Source organism: Pinus tabuliformis, chromosome 7 (genome assembly GCF_031772625.1).
Source record: "Pinus tabuliformis cultivar Carrire ecotype Pingquan chromosome 7, CPIR1, whole genome shotgun sequence".
NCBI lineage: Eukaryota > Viridiplantae > Streptophyta > Pinopsida > Pinales > Pinaceae > Pinus > Pinus tabuliformis.
Window position 1 is genome coordinate 657,697,325 of NC_142293.1, and position 18,386 is coordinate 657,715,710.

At 41.3% G+C, this 18,386-nt stretch overlaps 3 protein-coding genes across 3 annotated transcripts; all 3 read right to left on the reverse strand.

The window, feature by feature from the left end:
- Nucleotides 1-1,524: 1,524 nt before the first annotated feature.
- Nucleotides 1,525-3,142, reverse strand: LOC149249156 (uncharacterized). Its single transcript, XM_089452149.1, has 4 exons — nucleotides 2,656-3,142; nucleotides 2,140-2,407; nucleotides 1,914-2,019; nucleotides 1,525-1,671 (listed from the first exon to the last, which is right to left on the reverse strand). Exons 1-4 carry the CDS (start codon nucleotides 2,873-2,875, stop codon nucleotides 1,525-1,527), a joined length of 741 nt encoding a protein of 246 aa, XP_089308275.1. The 5' UTR covers nucleotides 2,876-3,142.
- Nucleotides 3,023-3,492, reverse strand: LOC149249157 (pathogenesis-related protein-like). Its single transcript, XM_089452156.1, has 2 exons — nucleotides 3,429-3,492; nucleotides 3,023-3,276 (listed from the first exon to the last, which is right to left on the reverse strand). Exons 1-2 carry the CDS (start codon nucleotides 3,490-3,492, stop codon nucleotides 3,023-3,025), a joined length of 318 nt encoding a protein of 105 aa, XP_089308282.1.
- A 5,361-nt stretch (nucleotides 3,493-8,853) lies between these two features.
- LOC149249158 (uncharacterized) lies at nucleotides 8,854-9,498 on the reverse strand. The gene has a single exon (XM_089452168.1). The coding sequence runs from the start codon at nucleotides 9,496-9,498 to the stop codon at nucleotides 8,854-8,856; it is 645 nt and encodes a 214-aa protein (XP_089308294.1).
- Nucleotides 9,499-18,386: the final 8,888 nt, after the last annotated feature.

Consider the following 18,386-nt stretch of genomic DNA (forward strand, 5'->3'; position numbering starts at 1 on the left):
TTGATTGCGGCCTTTTTAGACCTGGTTATGAAAATTGCCTAATTGGGTTACACTGCCATGGAAAGAGTCTCATCTGGCTTATCCCAGCATCATCATTCCACTTAAAATTAGAAAGGAGAAGAAAAGCTTGGACAGCCAAGGCTTGTAAGCCTCCGGCAATTGTAAGGCCATTACTGTTGCACATCCGGCAAGGACAAAGTCTGTAAGTGCTTTCATTGTTAATGTAAAAAGTGGTTTCAGAATTGCGTAGTTCGATTTCTGGAGTGGAATATATCTTTTGCAATTGGGTTTAAATGAAGAATGCCCATTTTATACAATTTGATTGAGAAATCGTTGTTTATGAGTTCATTGCAAAACTATTGAAGACAGAAGACATTGAATCGAACATTAAATCCTGTGTGAATGGTTAATTTGCAATATGATAGGAAATCAATCTAAATAATTGATGTTGTAATTGGGTTGTATTGTGACTCTGCACCGCAATAAAATTGGTATTATTAATATCAATATTGTAGTGTTGATGGAATGCAATGATGAAAGATGATTGGGTTTTATGAATTTCTGTTTTAATACAAGAATTTAAATCTATTTCTGAGAATCGATGTTATGGTTAGAAATCTGGTTGAATTCCCAATTGAATGAAGTATTCAAATTGGTAGATGACAAGTTGTGCTGATGCAGAGGTTAAAGTCCAGAACTAACATTGATATGCTTGTGGGAAACTACAGTGAAGGCATAAGTATAAATTGTTGAAAAAGGAACAAAATCGACTCATAGTTCACATTACAGACAACGTTTCCAATCTGGGTAAATGACGAGTTGGGTTTGGGAATATAAAACAACGTTTCAGATAAATAATGAGTTCTGGGATCTGCGTTATAAGTTCACAGGTATGAATTAGTCAGGTCCAATTGAATCGACTACCATTCTGAATTTTATGTGTTGTGCGCTGATTAAATGGAGATTTTATGTGCTGGATCGACGCTGATTGCGTTGAATTGCAGAATGCTTAATTGCTAGGATCGTTTCACCTATTGAGTTTGTGCTATGAATCCAAATCGATGGAGATCGATTCCAGTCTTAATTACAGTAAATAAATCAAGTTAAAACGCAGACAGTGTTATGGTAAAGTTGTGGGTTGATTCCCGTGTCATTTTATAATGCAAATGCAGAGTGATTTGAGTTTTATTAGCGCTGAAGAAATTGTGGGTAGTAAACTGAATTTGTAGGTTGAGTTCTGATTGAAACCGACTCTGATTAACGACTCTTTTTGTATCTAAACACACTGTCTTGGCGCTGGAAAGGCTGTATGAACAAGTTAAAGATTGAACGCTGGCATTTAAGACTGTATAGAAAAATGGAAATTGCAATATAATTACAGAGATGCAGACACTGAGAATCATCTGATAGGAATTACAATTGCAGAAGTAAAATTTAATGAAGCATTTGGGAAATATATGAAATTGCCCTGTCTTGGAATGTCAATTGGGTAATGATTGCAAAGCATTTGTATATGCGCAGAAATTACTGAAGATTCTGGGGTTTGCAGGCTAGCCCTGCATCAACAGCTCTACCATAGTTATGTGTGAGGAATTTCGGGCCGGCTCGGTTGCTACTGCCACTGCTAGACCGTGCTGAAAAAGAAAGGTATGCAAGGGTATACGATAATACCTGTATACGCGCAAGACAGAGGTCGAAAGAGCATTTGAAATCTTCCGTCCTCGAAGCGCTGCATGCACTGAATCACCTTCTGTAACCTCTCCTCTGTTCGCCGGAGTTCAATGGTTGTAACCTCTCCTCTGTTCGCCAGAGTTCAATGGTTGAATTGTCGGGAGTTTGAATTGTCGGGATTTGAGCAGATAATACATTATCGAGGATGGTTGGTAAGGTTCGTAAATGTGCCTCATTAATACGCCAAAGTGGAGGCCAAAGTGGAGGCGGGCAGAGTCAATGGGCAGGAGCATGGCAGCTGCCGCCGGAGCTGCGTGACCTGTAATCACCGGAGAGGGATGCATGTAACTGCCATGATCCATGATCAAGCATGTAAGTGTGCCATGACGTCAAGGGGGTTGTCTGCCGCTGTCAGAGGGTGTAAGGACATAGCATTAACTTTGCTATAGAGGTGGAAATAGGAACTGCCTAGTCGCTGGGGGTGTAAGTCCTTCACAGTTTAGTACACCCTCGCATTGCCCGGTTGTGCAAAACAGTGTACCCCAGCACTCCGCTGTTGTGCAGTACGCACACCCAGTGCGCCCCCAAATTCTGCCAGTTGTCTGACAGGCAGTGAGTGGAACAGTCCACGACTGTCCTCTGTCCAGCCGCATCCCTACGTCGACTATTTGTTTCCCGATTGGCCAAACGGTGAATTCGCACTCATTCAGGATCTCTATGGTCACACCTCCTGCTCCTGCGAGAATAACAAATACAGTAATAAAGTTGGACTCTTGAACATACACAAATATCCAATTTGCAGTTATTACCCAATTTGCAGTTACTTTTTAAACATCATTTAACAAATTGCTGGCTGACACAGCATTATAAATAAATGATTGCAAAACTGTTCATAATTTCATGGCTACAAAACCTTGAATGTCAAAAGAGGTGTATTGAGGAGACAGTGCGTCTACTTAGCTTTTAGTTAGTGAGATTCAATACCAGAAAGGGGGGAAGAATTGGCAGCGCCGCAGAAGACGACCGTATAGTTACTGCCTGCGGGGCAATTGAACGTGGCTGTGGCGCTATCAAGTGGATAGCTGTAGGCCTGGGGGCATTGTGTGTTGAAGAAACGCGAATAATTAGTGGGACGGCAATTATTCCCACCGTAATCCCCAGTGCAGCAATATTGGGATGTATTGTAAATAGTGCAGGCGCTCATGCATGCGCCCAGCACCTTCAATTCTGCTGGACAATTGGCAGTTATGTTGCTGCTGCAAGCGATCGTTTGGCACTTAGAGTTAGAGGGTTTGATCGAAATTGGAATGTTGAATCCGCCAACGAGAGAGATGCGATAGAAGTCGACGTTCTAGGCTTCATTGAGACTGTACTCGACCATAGTCACTGCACAATTTTGTACACTCCCACTCGTGTTCTTGCATTCCCCGGTTGTGCAGGGATATCCGAAGACACACCCAGTTCTCCCCCAAAATCTTATCGAACCGGCAGTGAGTGGAACCGTCCACGAGTATCCTCTATCCAGCTCTCTCATATTGTGTGTCCCGTCTACCCAAACAGAGAATTGGCACTTATTCAGGAACTCAATGGTCCCACCTCCTGCTCCTGCGACTCCCGAGGATAACAAATTCAGTAATAAAGTTAGACTCTTCAACATACATAAATATCCAATTTGCAGTTATTACCTTGTATAATCCAACTGCATAAAGTTTCCATGAATGCCAGCGAAACTCTCTTTGCGCTTTTGCAGTCATTACCTTGTACAACGCAACAGGACAACACCGCCATGAATGCCAGAGAAACTCCCTTTGCTCTCGCCATTGCAAATGCTGTGACTCAAACATTTCCCTGGCAAAAGCTATATAACGCCTCCACAATGACAACGAATTTTGAATAGTTCTAGTTTGACTAATCATTCACAACTAGAGGCGTGTTTTCCACGGTTTCTGATCATAACAAGGATTCACAATTAAAAGCGCGTTTATCGCAATCAGTAACCATCCCACGGTCTCGCATAATACGTCGTGCCGTGTGGGGGTTGATCAATACTTTCTCCTGCACCATTGACAATTGCGTCGATCAATAATCACGATTCACAACTGAAGGTATATTAGCATTTGCACCAGATGCTGCAAAGAAAACGCTGTAAGACATAAAAAATCCATTATCCATGTAGTGTGTGCATTATTCAACAAGGTGGATCTCTCTAAATTCGTTGCAAACATTTATGTTGTTGCATTTCTAATTTATTTAGAATCTACTACTACCTCCTCTTCTTGGAATATTAAATTTCTTATCACCCCATGATGACAATCCCTCTAATTATTGGCATCACAATTATTTCCACTTTAGTGGGTTTACCTTCAACCTAAAAAAACATGAATTTGAGTCACTTAATTAAAAAGAAATTGCTAAATTGCTATTTATCAGGTTTTGAGTAAAAACAATTAATAACTCATATTTACAACCCTTTAAATATTTACAACCTTTTAAGTCTTGTATTTATAACTCATATTTATAACCCTTTAAAATGAAACTCAATATCTATATTTTTATTTTTTTTCTGAATAAGTCTACTCCTATATTGATACAAAATATTTTTACAACGAGGCAGCCGCCTCAAGAGGTCTAGCCTTGAAGATGGCTTACACACATTACAAATCTGAAAATTGACCAAAAAAAACTAGCAAAAGACCAACTAGAACTCGGACTATGACCGGTACATTGAAACAAAAACCACATTGTCAAAAATGTAGACTAACCGGAGTGCCGAAACTGCTTGACTGAGTTGATACATTTAACCCGAACTGTAAACATAGACAAAACAATTGAACATTTCCCCTTGAATAGAGACGGAGACTACAAAAGAGAACGACAACCTGATTATGCATCTTGAGCGGTGGAAGGCACTTCTTCCACAATCCGACAACCGAAGCTGGAGGAGTCATCATCGTCTGAGGGATGGCCCTCTTCTTTTGGCGGACCAACTTCACTCGGAACATTCGAACACGCCAGAGCTTGCTTATCCTGGGAAGCAGAACTCCTTGGGACATCGCCCTGCTGTCTCGGATTCTGAGAGGTGCCTGGCAATTCTTCCGCCCTCGGCATCGAAGTCGCATTTGGAATTGCCGGAACCAAGCCAACTGCGCCTTCACTCAGCTGAATCGTAACAGAAGCAATGAAAGAGTGATTGCTGAGAGTGCAGGGGATTTGAAAGCGGGCTGAATGCGCATGAGTATGGTGTGGGTTCGACATTGCAGCTTGGTTCCCCTGGCCACGACCACGACCTCGCCTGGTAGTAGGATGGCTTTCAGTGCCGCCTCCTGAAGAGCCAAAGAAGGTATCTGAGGAAGAGGAAGAAGCCTGGCGAATGGGACGACCACGGGCGCTGCCCCTTCGGCAGCCCATTCTTTGGCGCAGGATAGGCATGTTGCTCAGAGCAAAAAGAGCAGGACAAGCAGCAAGTCTTTACAGACCAGGGGAGACTGGAAGGGGGAGAGTTATCCCACTCGCCAATGATCTGACAAAGCTGGACGACAAACGACAGAAGAAAATGCTGAAGGGACTTTGGAGAACCAGAAGATCCAGCAGAGAAACTACTCCGCGTGCTTGAGCGCCATGGATTCCAACATTATCCCAAGAGCAAAGCACTACAACTACGAGGAGGCCAGACATTCGCAAAAGAGGAACATAACAGAATTAGAGGAGCGCCATGGGATTAGAGCGAGGGAGCCTGTGAAGAATGTCGTGCCGCATTAACGCAGCCATGAATGAGCTTGCCAGGAGATTGAAGTGTGGCAACAAGTGAGGCCAGGTGTCGTTGAAAGTGCTCCACGCCCCTGCCCCTCCCGCCGACTTCGTACCTCTACCTGTACCGTTCACCCGCATCTGGGAGGGATAGATCTTGTTGCACCAGAAGAGTGCAGTCTTGTTTAAGTTGCTCATCATTAGAACTGCTGAGAGGACCAGAGAAGAAAGGGAGCTGCTGATCAGACCCTTGATTAGCCAATCTATCTGCTACTTTGTTGGCAGATCGCTGAACATGCTGGAAGGTAACGCTGCGAGAAGATGTGAGCCATTCTTCAATTTGCTCCAGTCTACTTAGGAGCCGCTAGCTAGAAGCGATCTTTCCAGCTGATGTGCCTGATTGGATCTGAGTGACTGCCTCAATTAGGATTTGTGAGTCCCCTTCTATCACCAGAGGGAAGAAATTTTCAGTTACAGTTGTGCAGATGCCCTTCCATAAACCTTCAAGTTCGGCTGCATTGTTGGTATCTCTTCCTAGCGAGCCATGATATATATGCAGAGCCGAGCCCTCAGCATTTCTGAAAATGCCTCCATATCCAGCCGGCCCTGGATTGCCCTTGGCAGCACCGTCGAAATTTAACTTTATGGTCTGGGAGACAGGAGGAGACCAGTATTGGGGGGAATCAGAATGAATGGAGGGATTGAGAGTGGCATGAGCAGAGAAAGTGAGATTCAGATTCCAGTTTTTCAGAATGAGGCATTCCTGAGGAGAGGCTGGCAGGTCCGAATTTTGCCAGTGTTTCAGAGCAAGAGTTTCTTGTAGGTTCTGTTTGAGAAGAAGCCAAAGGGAGTCCAGGGGCGAATGGAGATTTTTAAAGATCCTGTTGTTCCTCTCCTTCCATATGATCCAATAGACAAAGCCCGGAAGAAGGTTCCAGAGGGAGTTGAGGACTGGACTTTGGAAGGGATGCTGAGGCCAGTTCCTGATTGTATTTGTGATGTCTCCCTCTCGTCTTCCCATTCTCCTGTTGCACTGAGCAATTCTCTCCCAGAGTTCTGCAGCTAGCGGGCAGGTATCCAAAAGATGCAAGATGGTCTCTGAGTGGAGGTTGCAGTTGGGACATCTGGAAGGCCCAATAAAACCTCGTTTTTGAAGATTATCCCAAGTGAGGATCCGTTGTTTGCTTAAAAGCCACAGGAACATGGAGACTTTTGGCCAGATACTTGGTTGCCAGATCTTATCCCATAGCTGATCCTTAATTATCTGCACTGGATGATAGAGAATTTGGTATGCCTCCTTGGTGGTGAATGTCCCTTTTGGAGAATATCCCCACCGAATTTCCTTCTGATCCGAGAACTTGATTTTCCTAAGTTTGAGCTCTTGATCAATCTCTTCAAAGGTTTCCTCTTGCCAATTGGCTTGCCAGGTGTCTGCTGATCTCCATTGTTGAAAGCCTTGAGGGGATTGCTGCTGCCAGAATTGACAAACCTGGGTTTGATCACTGTGTTGCATGGTAGCTTGCCATTTGGGTCTGTGGAAGAGAGCAGCTAGTTTGGGGAGCTGCTGCCAGGAGTCTTCCCAAAATCTTGTTGTGGTGCCTGAGTGTATTTCCCAAAAACTGTGCGCTTGAATGAAGACATTGTGCTTTCTGGCAGCATTCCAAATTAACGATCCAGGGTTGGTGATGCTTATGCGGATGAGCTCCTCTAGGGGGCTTCCTGGAGCGTATTTGGCATGCCAGATATGAGCCCATGGAGTGTGCGGATTGGAGACCCATTTCCACCAGATTCGGGCACCCATGGTGTTGTTGCTGTGAAGGGGATCCCTTAGACCCAGCCCGCCGCTGACTTCGGAAGGCAGACCTCAGTCCATTTGACGAGCGCCCATTTTCTGTTGAGTCCTGAGGAGCCCCATAAGAAATTTCTCTGAAGATTGCGAATACTCTTAAGAACCCATTTGGGAGCTGCCAATATGGAGAATAAATACAGAGGCATGGCTTGGAGAACGGATTTGATAAGAATGAGCCTGCTGGCGATATTAAGAGAGCGGAAGGTCTAGGAGGAGAGCCTGGTTTCTAGATTGTCAAGGAGGGTTCTCCAGGAGGCATGTTTGATAGCTGAGTCTATCAGGGGAGCCCCAAGGTATTTCGAGGGAAGCACAGCTATAGGATAGCCCAAGATCCTGGCTATATTCTTCTGAGTTAGACTGGGGGTATTGAAGAAGAAGAGCTGGGATTTGGCAGCATTGATGGAGGTGCCTGAAGCTTCAGAGAAGAGATTCAGAAGGGCTAGGAGGGCAGAGGCCTCTTGAACTGACGGATGGCCAAAAAGCATAGTGTCGTCAACAAACTGTTGGTGAGAGAGGGGAGAAAGTCCATGAAGAGAAATGCCCTTTAGAGAGTGAGAAGAGATAGCAGAATGAAGGAGACGACTGAGACCTTCGGCCATGAGCACAAAGAGGAACGGAGAGAGAGGGTCACCTTGGCGAATACCTCAGGAAGGTCGGAAAGGCGAGGAAGGAGAGCCATTCAGAAGGATAGAATAACAGGGGGAGGTAATAAGATTCATGAGCCAACGCATCCAGGTGGCACTGAAGCCAAAAGCTAAAAGCATTTGATTGATGTAGGACCAACTGAGTTTATCGAATGCTTTAGAAAGATCTAGCTTGAGAATCATACCTGGCTTTTTTAGAACCTTGAGAGAATGAATCACTTCATTTGAAAGTATGATACCATCCATAATTTGGCGCCCTTCTACATACCCTGTTTGCTCTGGAGAGATGAGGAGAGGGAGTAGAGGTTTGAGCCTATTTTCCAAGACTTTTGAAATGAGTTTGTAGATTACGTTACAAAGAGCGATGGGCCTGTATTTGTCTGGAGTGCTGGAATCTTCCACCTTTGGCACTAGCACTATGAAGGTAGTATTGAGGGAGGGGAGGATCCAGTGCATCGATCTTGCTTCTTCCACAAGTTCCCAAACCTCTGTTTTGATGTGCTCCCAGAAGGCGTGGAAAAAATTGGCTGTAAAGCCATCAGGTCCCGGCGCTTTGCCATCCTTCAGTTGGGCTAACGCATCCTCCACTTCCTGCATGGATATTGGCTGGAGTAACATATTGTTGTGGTCCTCCGTGATGATCTTTGGAATATGCTACGTGATAGAATGTATTGCCTAAGTTCTGCTGCCTGGAGGCTCTCTAAGAGTGTCCTGAAAGTGCTCTTTGAATTCTTGTTCCATTTCTTCATGCGCTTCCAGACGTTCTCCTTGCTTATTGTTGATGAAGGTGATGTAATTGTGCATTCTCCTTTGAATTGTGGTTCTGTGAAAGAATTTGGTATTTTTCTCTCCATCCTTGAGCCATCTGACCCTGGATTTTTGACGCCACAGTGTTTCCTCTTGTTTCCGACGTGTTTCAATCTTGGTTAAGAGTGACTTCTCCTATTGCACATAGTCTTCAGTTCTGCCTTCATAGATGATGCGTTGTTGCAATGTGTTCATTTGCTCCTCCGGCATTTTCTGATGGTCGAAAATATTTCCAAACTGAGAGCGATTCCAGGATTTGAGCGCTTGTTTGAGATATTTTAACTTTTGCTCAAAGTGGAAAATTTTAGCTCCTTCTGGGGGATTGAAAGATTTCCAAGCATCGATCACAACATCTTTGAAATTAGGATGTGAGAACCAAAAAGATTCGAAGCGAAAGGGTCTGTTGCTCCTGGCACCCGGACGCGACCATTGTAACATTATGGGCCAGTGATCAGAACCTACTTGAGGCAAGATGGAGGCATGAAAGTCCCCCCCCATGTGAATAGCGTTGTCCGACATGAGAAATCGATCCAGTCTGGAGGCTATCTGCTGTGAACCCCTTCTTTTATTGGTCCATGTATAAGTGCCATTGGAAGTCTGTAGGTCCATTAATTGATTTCTGTGGATGAAGTCTTTGAAGCCGTGACTATCTTCATCCAGCCTCGATCGTCCACCAGACTTTTCCTCCAAAGAGGTGATGATATTGAAATCACCCCCACAGATCCAGAGGGGAAAGCACCTGTCAGAGTTGAGCTCTGAAATAGTATCAAGCAGATCCATTTTTTTTTGTAATTCTTGCGGAAAATACACATTGGATAGATGACCGTGGATATTGGTTCCGATTAGGTGGAAGGTAGTCTGAATGAAGAAGTGAGAGGCATGGAAGTCATGAAGGTAGAGCTCTTGAGGATTCCATATGATTGCGAGCCCTCCAGAAGCTCCAGAAGCATCCACTGAGACTGAATGGCACCCCAGCCAGGCTTTATTTAGTATTTTTTCCAGAACTGTACTATTGCATTTTGTTTCTTGAAGGTAAATTATTGAAGGCTTGTCTTGCTGGATCATTTTTTTAATCATCCTGTGTTTTGCAGAGCCATTGAGCCCTTGCACATTCCATGAGACGAGCTTCATGGGGAACAATGGGGAAGAGTTTTGTAAAACTTGGTCAGCTTGGGGAATCTACCAGAATCCACCAGCATTTCTCCGATAATGATAGTCCTCTGCAGATCCATTTTGCATCCACGTTTCTTCGTCTCCTTCAAGATTTTTTTCCCGTCCCAAGGACTGCCAGCCTGAATACTAAGATATTTGTTGTGTTGTGCTCTGGTTAAAACTTCTTATAGTCTTTCAATTTCCAGGGAGTGTATAGCGTTGAATTCCTTCTGTCTGCAAGCTACTTCCAGCTTGAGTATATCCAGACCTGCCAGATCCACACTTTCTGGTTCCTCCTCCATGCACTGTATCGGTGTATTATGTTCTTCCTCCTTCGAATGTTGTTGCATGCTTAGTGCCAGAGCTGCATTTGTCTCCATGTTGGAAGATTGTAGAGCTGAGTCTTTGTCTTTATTTGCATTGGAGGTGGAGGCGGGGGTGATGATGGATTCGGAGACTTGGAGGGGATCTGTAGACTTGGGCGAATGAGGGGGAGACGAAGGAGATGGATCTGAGGGGGGGATTGAGAGGTTGTCCTCCATGCTGTTCTTGGAAGTCAGGATTTCAAAACTGTTTTGAGTTATGGGTTTCTTGAGATTTTCAGGCTCCACTGAGTGTTTCTTAGCATGCCTTCTTCTACTTGGAACTTTTGTGAACCCCTCAACATCTTTGCTTGCCTCTGTGACAGGGGCTTTGGACTGCAGATTCAGAGGGAAATCCCTGAAGAGATGGCCATGTTCATGGCACTTCCTACAGCGAAAGGGAACATGCTTGTAGTCTATTGTTTGAACCCATTCATAATCATCATGAAATAAGCTTACCGAGTCAGTTAGAGCTTTGGCGAGATGCATGTGAACACAGATCCAAGCATATGAGGTGTATCTTCGGCATTTTGTTTCCTCAGCGACCTTGATGAAGACCCCCAGGCTGTTACCTATGTCCTTTAGGGTTTCCTCGTTCCAGTATTCCAAGGGAAGAGAGTACATTCGGATCCATACTAGAGCCCAGTTGAAGTCTTCCTTATCTGGATTGAACCTCTCAACCCAATCACGCAGGTACAGGCCGGCTGAGTTGAAGAAATATGGGCCACCCTCAAAGATACGCATTTTGTCCTCCAGACAGTTAAAGGTAGCGGTGAAGAAGCCTTTAGGTCCAAGCTGCAGGGTGACTTGACCTTTTGGCTTCCACTTGGAGGCAATCCAACCTTGCAGGGCTTTTTCAGTAGGCCAAAATCCAAGAAACTTGCCTATGAGGGCATGATCCCTCATATATTGAATCTGGTTGTTGATGCGCTGACTGGGGAGATCTATTTTGATTCTTTCAGCAGATTTGGGGATGCATGTTGTAGAGGACGCTTTGGGTCTTGACGTCGCGTTATTCTGGTCAGAACCTTTATCTTTGGCAGTCAATGGGTTGGTAGCAAAGTCACCATAATTATTTATGGCTTGATTAGTTACTTTCTCTGCCAGGGGATCAGAACCGGAACAGGCCTTTTTTCCTACGCTAGTCGACTTGTCAGGAATGGGATCGGAGGGGGGAGAGGGGGTCATGCCCGCCCCTCCGGAGAGCGGATTCATGGAGGCGGCGTCAGCAGAGACGCCAGAGTCTGGAGATAGAGAGCACCTTTGGGGAGAATACCAGGAAACGCAGGAACCCTAGCTATGTCGGTCGGCCCTGAGCGCCATCCTTCTTGGTTCTCATCTTGATAGATAGATCTATCTATATTTTTATTAATAATAAAAAGAATCTTCTTTATAAAACTGACACTCACATGCTACTCCTATATATTTATGTTATATTTAATATTCAATGTCCATTAACTGAATGACAAGATGAAAGCTCAACTTAATTGCACCTTTAAAATGTGACTTAAAAGTTTAATTGGTAATTATTTATTCAGTAATTTGTACATTGTTAATTGCAATTTCTCTTGAAAACCAATGTTTATATCAAAATTTTAAAAATTAACACTCACTTCTCCCGTAGTCTGGTGTTTCTTTATTTGATCGTGGTACTCAAGATTGCCTTTCTCCGAAGTATCCAATGTGAATATGATATATTATGTGTTTCCGTGTTTCTTTATTTGATCATGGTACTCAAGATTGCCTTTCTCCAAAGTATCCAATGTGAAGATGATATCTTATGTGTTTCCACTTTCTCAGTAGGTTCATGTGATTATTATTATTTTTGGTGTTAATGTTTATGTCTTTTTTATGCCCATTCATTATTTATTATCTAAACATTGATGTTTGAAAATCCGTAAGTGGCTAGTGTGAAAATTGCATGGTATGCTGAGAATTTTGTTATCTAGTAAGCTTAGAGTCATTCTTGAGTCATTATCTTTACCATCTCAGGAAGAAGAAGAAGAAGAAAAGCCTATTGAATTGAAAAAGAACCCTAAAAAGTATTAGGATCCATGGGTCATTTTTTTTGCATCATGTAGCAAGATCACATGGTTAATTGATTATGCCACATGAAGAATTAGCCTTTGCCAATATTTAGGCTTATGACTAGGTGATTTTTTCTACTAATATTCTTATACCAATTTACCATGATAATTCTCTTTTAAATTAAAAGGCAAGCACCTTTTTTTAGTGTTTCAACTTCATTTATAAAGAGTTTAGTGCTGCTAATTAGTAGATTATATGAAATTTTGAAAATTGCACTAATATATTATTGTTGTAAGGCTCTACATTCCCAATGGAACTCATATAGTGAGTGGATAAAGAAATGATAAGTTTTTCAAATGGTGAAATAATTTTCATATGCGTGATATTGTGATCTAGATAAATAAAACCAAACTCTTCATTTATCATGTGTCTTAACTCTTTTATATCTCCAGTGTATTTTTCGTACAAATAAGAAGCATTTGTTAATCATGCACCATGTAATATGATCTCCAATTAGTAGAAAAAACTTAATATCAAAGAAAGAAAGACAGAGGAAAATGCTTTTAATGTCCACAAATGATTCAATGTTACAAAAGAGATGCTTGCTAATGAACAGGATAAGGTAGCTTGGGAAAAGTGTAGTAACAGCTTTTATAAAGAATCCTATATAGATTTCCTGTTAACAACATATTAAGATATTTTAGAGAGTAGTTAAGTATGTTTAGAGATGTGCTAAAGAAGATAAGGTCACTAAATAAAAAAAGAAGATAAACATCAATTCTTATTCGAAAATAATACAAAAACGAATTTGTGGGAACTTACTACTCTTGAGAGAAGCTTCCTAAAATTTCCTAATGGTGCTTCTCCTTAAATAAATAGGTTTAAGGCTACATCTAATTACATCAACATGGATAAGACAAGCTCTCAAGGATATGGATGTAATTTAATTACTAGAGTTGATATTCATGAAGTGAGAGTGCACACATTAATATCTCCCAAGATTGAGGGAAGTGGAGGTTAGATTAACACATACATGACCTTTGTTGTAAAAGGGATCAAAACAAACAAATAGATTTGCAGGAGTGCATCATAAAAACCTATTAGATGATGAAAAGTAGGCATCTAGGCATATTTTCCCTAGTGTGGAAAATGAGTAAATTATATTTTAGTAGAAAATATTTTCCTATTATTTATAAGGTCTAATATTTTAACAAAAGATTGGCCAATATTTCACAATTTTTTATAATTTAAAGCAAGATTGGCTGAAAATCTAAGAGATTTTATAATTGAGAGAAAGATACGTCTAAATAATATATACATATTTGGTTATCAATAAGACATACATATATATATATATATATATATATAGAGAGAGAGAGAGAGAGAGAGAGAGAGAGAGAGAGTTTGTAACTTAAGGTTTTATATTAATCAAAGACCATATTTACATGGGTTTATAAGGATTTCTAGACTGACCATGGAGGATACAACCTCTCATCGTTTGCTCCCTGAAAATATACCTTCAAGGTTCCTTAGGTGGATAGCAGAGCTACTATACTTGACATTGGCAGTGTCCAGTAGCTTTTCTAGCCCAAAATCTGCTATGTATGGCTCCATGTCAAAGCCTAGAAGGATGTTGCTTGGCTTAATATTTCCATGAACAAACTTCCTTTCATGTAAATAAGCCAGGCCTCTGGCTACTCCCTTTGCAATTTTAAATGATAAGTCTGTGTTTACAAAACATAATCTACTGCAAGGATGCTAAGCTGGAAATGGCTATCTACCTTTCAGCGAGCATTGCTGACCCCTCCTCAAAGATTTCCTGGACAATGTCTATATTTTGCTACTTTTCAACTGACTTAGACGATGAATCAGTGGATTTCCTTCTAAAAAAATTCTTAAATTTGCCTTCCTTCTTAACTGGAGCTGGTGGTGCGGATTTCTTAGGTGGGATCAAATCCACTACAATGCATGTAGTGTCGTCCCTAAGTCCTCTTATCCTCAAAGCCTCCTACAGCTAAAACGGTTAGGCTATGATAGAAAATAAACTTAAAGATGGTGACATTGATCGCTTATCCTTGTCAACAATATTTGTACCTTAACAATTTGTTTTGTAGCAAGTTCTACTGGCAAGCCTCGGTAGCAATTTGCAGCCTTCTCAAAGCTCAATGCATCCCAAACACCATCAGTTGCAATGATAAGCCTTCCTCCAGCATTCGATAGCTATTGGAACAAAAAATTACTAGTCTAAATCAAACAGACACATTGTGACTAGGTATTTTTTTTCCTCCAGTAAATGGATAAAGTCCATCCTCTGCCACTGCAACAATAATACACCATATATCACCTTCCCATTAAAACTGAGAATGAGCTGCAAGTAAACTGTGAGAATGCGGATGCCTCATAAGCATGGAGTTAAGTTTGATCCCTGAGCTTTGCTACAATCCTCAACTGTAGAAATATTGAAATTTTTAAGAAGACTCTGGCCATTTCATAAGCAGCTGAGTTGACAGCAGTGTTTGTCTGTTGCTAAGTCCCAATCATAGAGATGTCTATATGAGTTATGTCAATGTCTAAGTAGAGTTGTTGAATATGGAATGTGGGTGTAAGTCCTCATCTCTGTCCAACTTATGTCAAAGCAAGGATGCTACATAGGAAGAAAGAATTGGTTAATCGGTTGTGGATGATGGCATTTTTTCTAGAAAATGCAATACCTCCATCATTGATGGTCTCTTTTGAGGGGAAGCAGAAGCACAATTCAATGCAATCCCCACAGACACTGAGATTTCTTCCCTTCCTTCAACATCTGGTCGAAGAGTAGGATCTATGATGTGCAAAAGGCGATGCTTGTCATCTACAAAGTTTTGACCCCATGCTGCAAAATCCTTATCTGAAGGCCAGCATGCACAGAAATGCCCTCAATAGGTGTGATGTTAGTTTGACAGATAGCACAAGCGAACAATCCTCATACTGTCTGCACCGTATATTCTGAGCCCAGCCTGCAATGTCAAATACTCAATTATTAGCATGACAGACTTGCAACAAGATGCATTCTACAATATTCTCTACAGCTAGTTTTTATTTCAGTACATCACATGGAAAAGCAAGGATTTATGTCTATATATCCCACAAAAGATTGTGCAGATTCCTACCTCGGCTCCACCAACAGTATTCAATCTACCAATCTCACCACCACTGGCCATTATGCACTCTCTCCTACAATATCATATATCAATACAAATCAAGAGCTTGAAACAATAAACTGGCTAAACAAAGACTGTATTCCATAATCAACCGACCAAAGGAATACAAACACTTGTATAACACAAAGGGTCATGGTTTTTTTTGCATCATGGCAAGAATCTTACTCTTCAAGAATGGCCTCAAGCTTGTGATCAGCAGTTAAAAAAGAAACCAACCCTCCAGGCGATTCAAGAATGCAGCGAGAATCACCTACAGATGTTACCGTGACTGTCCAGCCATCTATTATCACAAAAGTAACAGTGGTTCCCGATGTTTGTTCTGGTAAAACCAAAAGATATCAGAACGAGAAGGGTAGGAAGCACCACTAGTAAAGATATACAAGACATGCAGCTAACAAAATATTAATGGCACATCCATAGGCATATATCAAGGAGGTCTCAGGATCAAATGTCATTGAATATCTAGTGGTTACCAGCAGTAGCTAAACAGGGGGAAAGTGTGGAATCCATAAGGAACTCATAATATGCAGGCTTGTGATTACCAATAGTAGCTAAACAGGGGAGATTGTGGAATCCATAAGAAACTCATAATATGCAAGCGATTGAAGGGCTATCTTTGTAAAAAAAATAAAAAACAACCATGCAGAAATGAATTGAATGAGATTTCCTGCAGATATACATGAAATGGAAAAAAGAGAACAAGAGAACCCACCATAATAGGCATTTGCCAAGCTTCCATGTGGAATGTAGTCATAAACCAACAGTTTTTCCTCTATACCCCAATAGAAAGCTCGGAGGCGAACAATGTTGGGATGTTTAACCCTACCGATTGCTTTAGCTTCTGCTTCAAAATCCTTGTACCTTTCCAAACCACCATCACCAAGTCGCCTTTCTGCAAAAGTCAGCCCATCTTCCAGAACTACCTTATACAATATAGTATAACCACTGGCACCCAATATATATGCAGAGGCTCTGAGTAGCTTATCCAATTCCATGTCAAGATCTCCATTTAATGTCACAAAAGCTCCTTGATGTTGATCTCCATTGTCCGAGACACTTCCATCTGAGCTCTCATCAACTTTTTTAAGGCAGAGCCATCCAACTCTACCCAAACTGGAAGAACAGTCTCCATTGTCGTCCAACTGAATATTCCTGGTATTAGGCCCATCCTCTGACTCCTTCTTTCTTCTTGTTCCCCAGTAACGGTACATAAAAACTGCGCAAAGGAGGCTTATCCCTGCAAAATCGCCAACTACAATGGCAACTATGGTGCCTTTACTTAGACCTTTTCCCTTGTTGATAACAGGCATGGCTGCAATTGCTGAAGGTGAGCTGATTTTTGGAGGATCCGAGAGTGTTGAAGGAATTGAACATAAATTTGTCAATGGGTGACCACAAAGACCTGGATTACCAGCAAAAGCATCATTTTTCTGATGCAAAAGAGCTCCAAACTATGGAATGGGTCCAGTCAAAGGCACAAGGTTATCCTAGTGTAAAAATTGCAGACAAAAATTCGTAGGCGTCTTCAACAACACCCAACACGAATCTGAAGAAAAATTTCGACAACGACAATGGATTTCTCAATGGTTTTTCTTCCTCTGGGGCGGATTCGCCCTCAACTCTTGCAGATTCAATCACAAAAACCATTTGGATGCAGCAGTCATCGTCAGACGATTCATCTCTGACCTTATTTGATCCGGATCTCATTTCTACATTCAGGAAAGCCATGGATGAAATTTGCCCCAGAGATTCGATGGATGGAGCCCGTTTCAGAGGTCTGTCAGGGCAGCACGGGAAGCAAGAGCAGAGAAGACAAAAAGGGTACCCCAGGCAAATCTTTCAGGCTCCGATCAGGCTCTGATCTAGCAGCATTCAGGCAAGGGTTTGCAACTGTTTCAAAAATCGTGAACAGTTGCAACCACTCAACTACCTTCCCTTGATCGAACAATTAACAATGTTCTAATCGTCTAACACATAATCTAACGGCACACAGGGATGACACGTGGATTTTAGGGAAGTTCATTTCAGAGGGAAATGCCTTACGGTGTAATGAATGTTATAAATAATAATGAGGAACTTATTAGAATTGGAATAATCTCAAATCCCTAGGAAATTGGTGGTCGGGGAAGTGTGACACAAATATATTTTTTTAAATTTATTAAAAGTCAATGCAACCTAACAAACTTATGCTGAGCATATTCTCTCAATCTATGCCCTCAATTAAAAAAAAAATAAAAATAAAAAAATCAACAGATCCTCATCCACCTTACGTTGAAATAAGAAGCCTTCGCAAAAATGAAACATTACAATGTAATAAAACTCATATCATTCAAATTTAATCTAAACAAACAAAAAAATCACCCCATTAGAATTACACCAAAATTATAAATAAGTAAAATTATTTTCAAATATCATAAAATTTTGGATATTAAGCTTTAAATAAAAATATAAAATTATATTTTACCATTTTTCAACCAAAAAGTCTAAACAAGTAAACTAGCAATTGTCCCAAAAGGTACAAAGAGAGGCCGATAGGATTATTAAATTGGAATTGTTGAATTTTTATAGAAGAGTTAATTGGTTTGTCAAAAACCTTGTTTTCTTGGACTGGATCATTGTGCAATTACTTTTCTTTACATATTTTGTTTATATCTATATTACAAAGAACACATTGAATGTCTTATTTCATTTTAGAGTAAGTTAATTACCCAAAATCAAGAGGTTAAATTAATTACCCAAAATCAAGAAACCTCTATAGATGGCCAAGCATGTAGAAAGCTTGCTAGTGACCGAGGCAATAACCACCATGACTATCCAGTGCCAATATATTTCATTGAAAACCATAATTGTATATTGCATTTAGGAAGTCAAAACATAATATTAGAAAACATGTTGATATATTGCTATTAAAAAGTTAATTCCATTA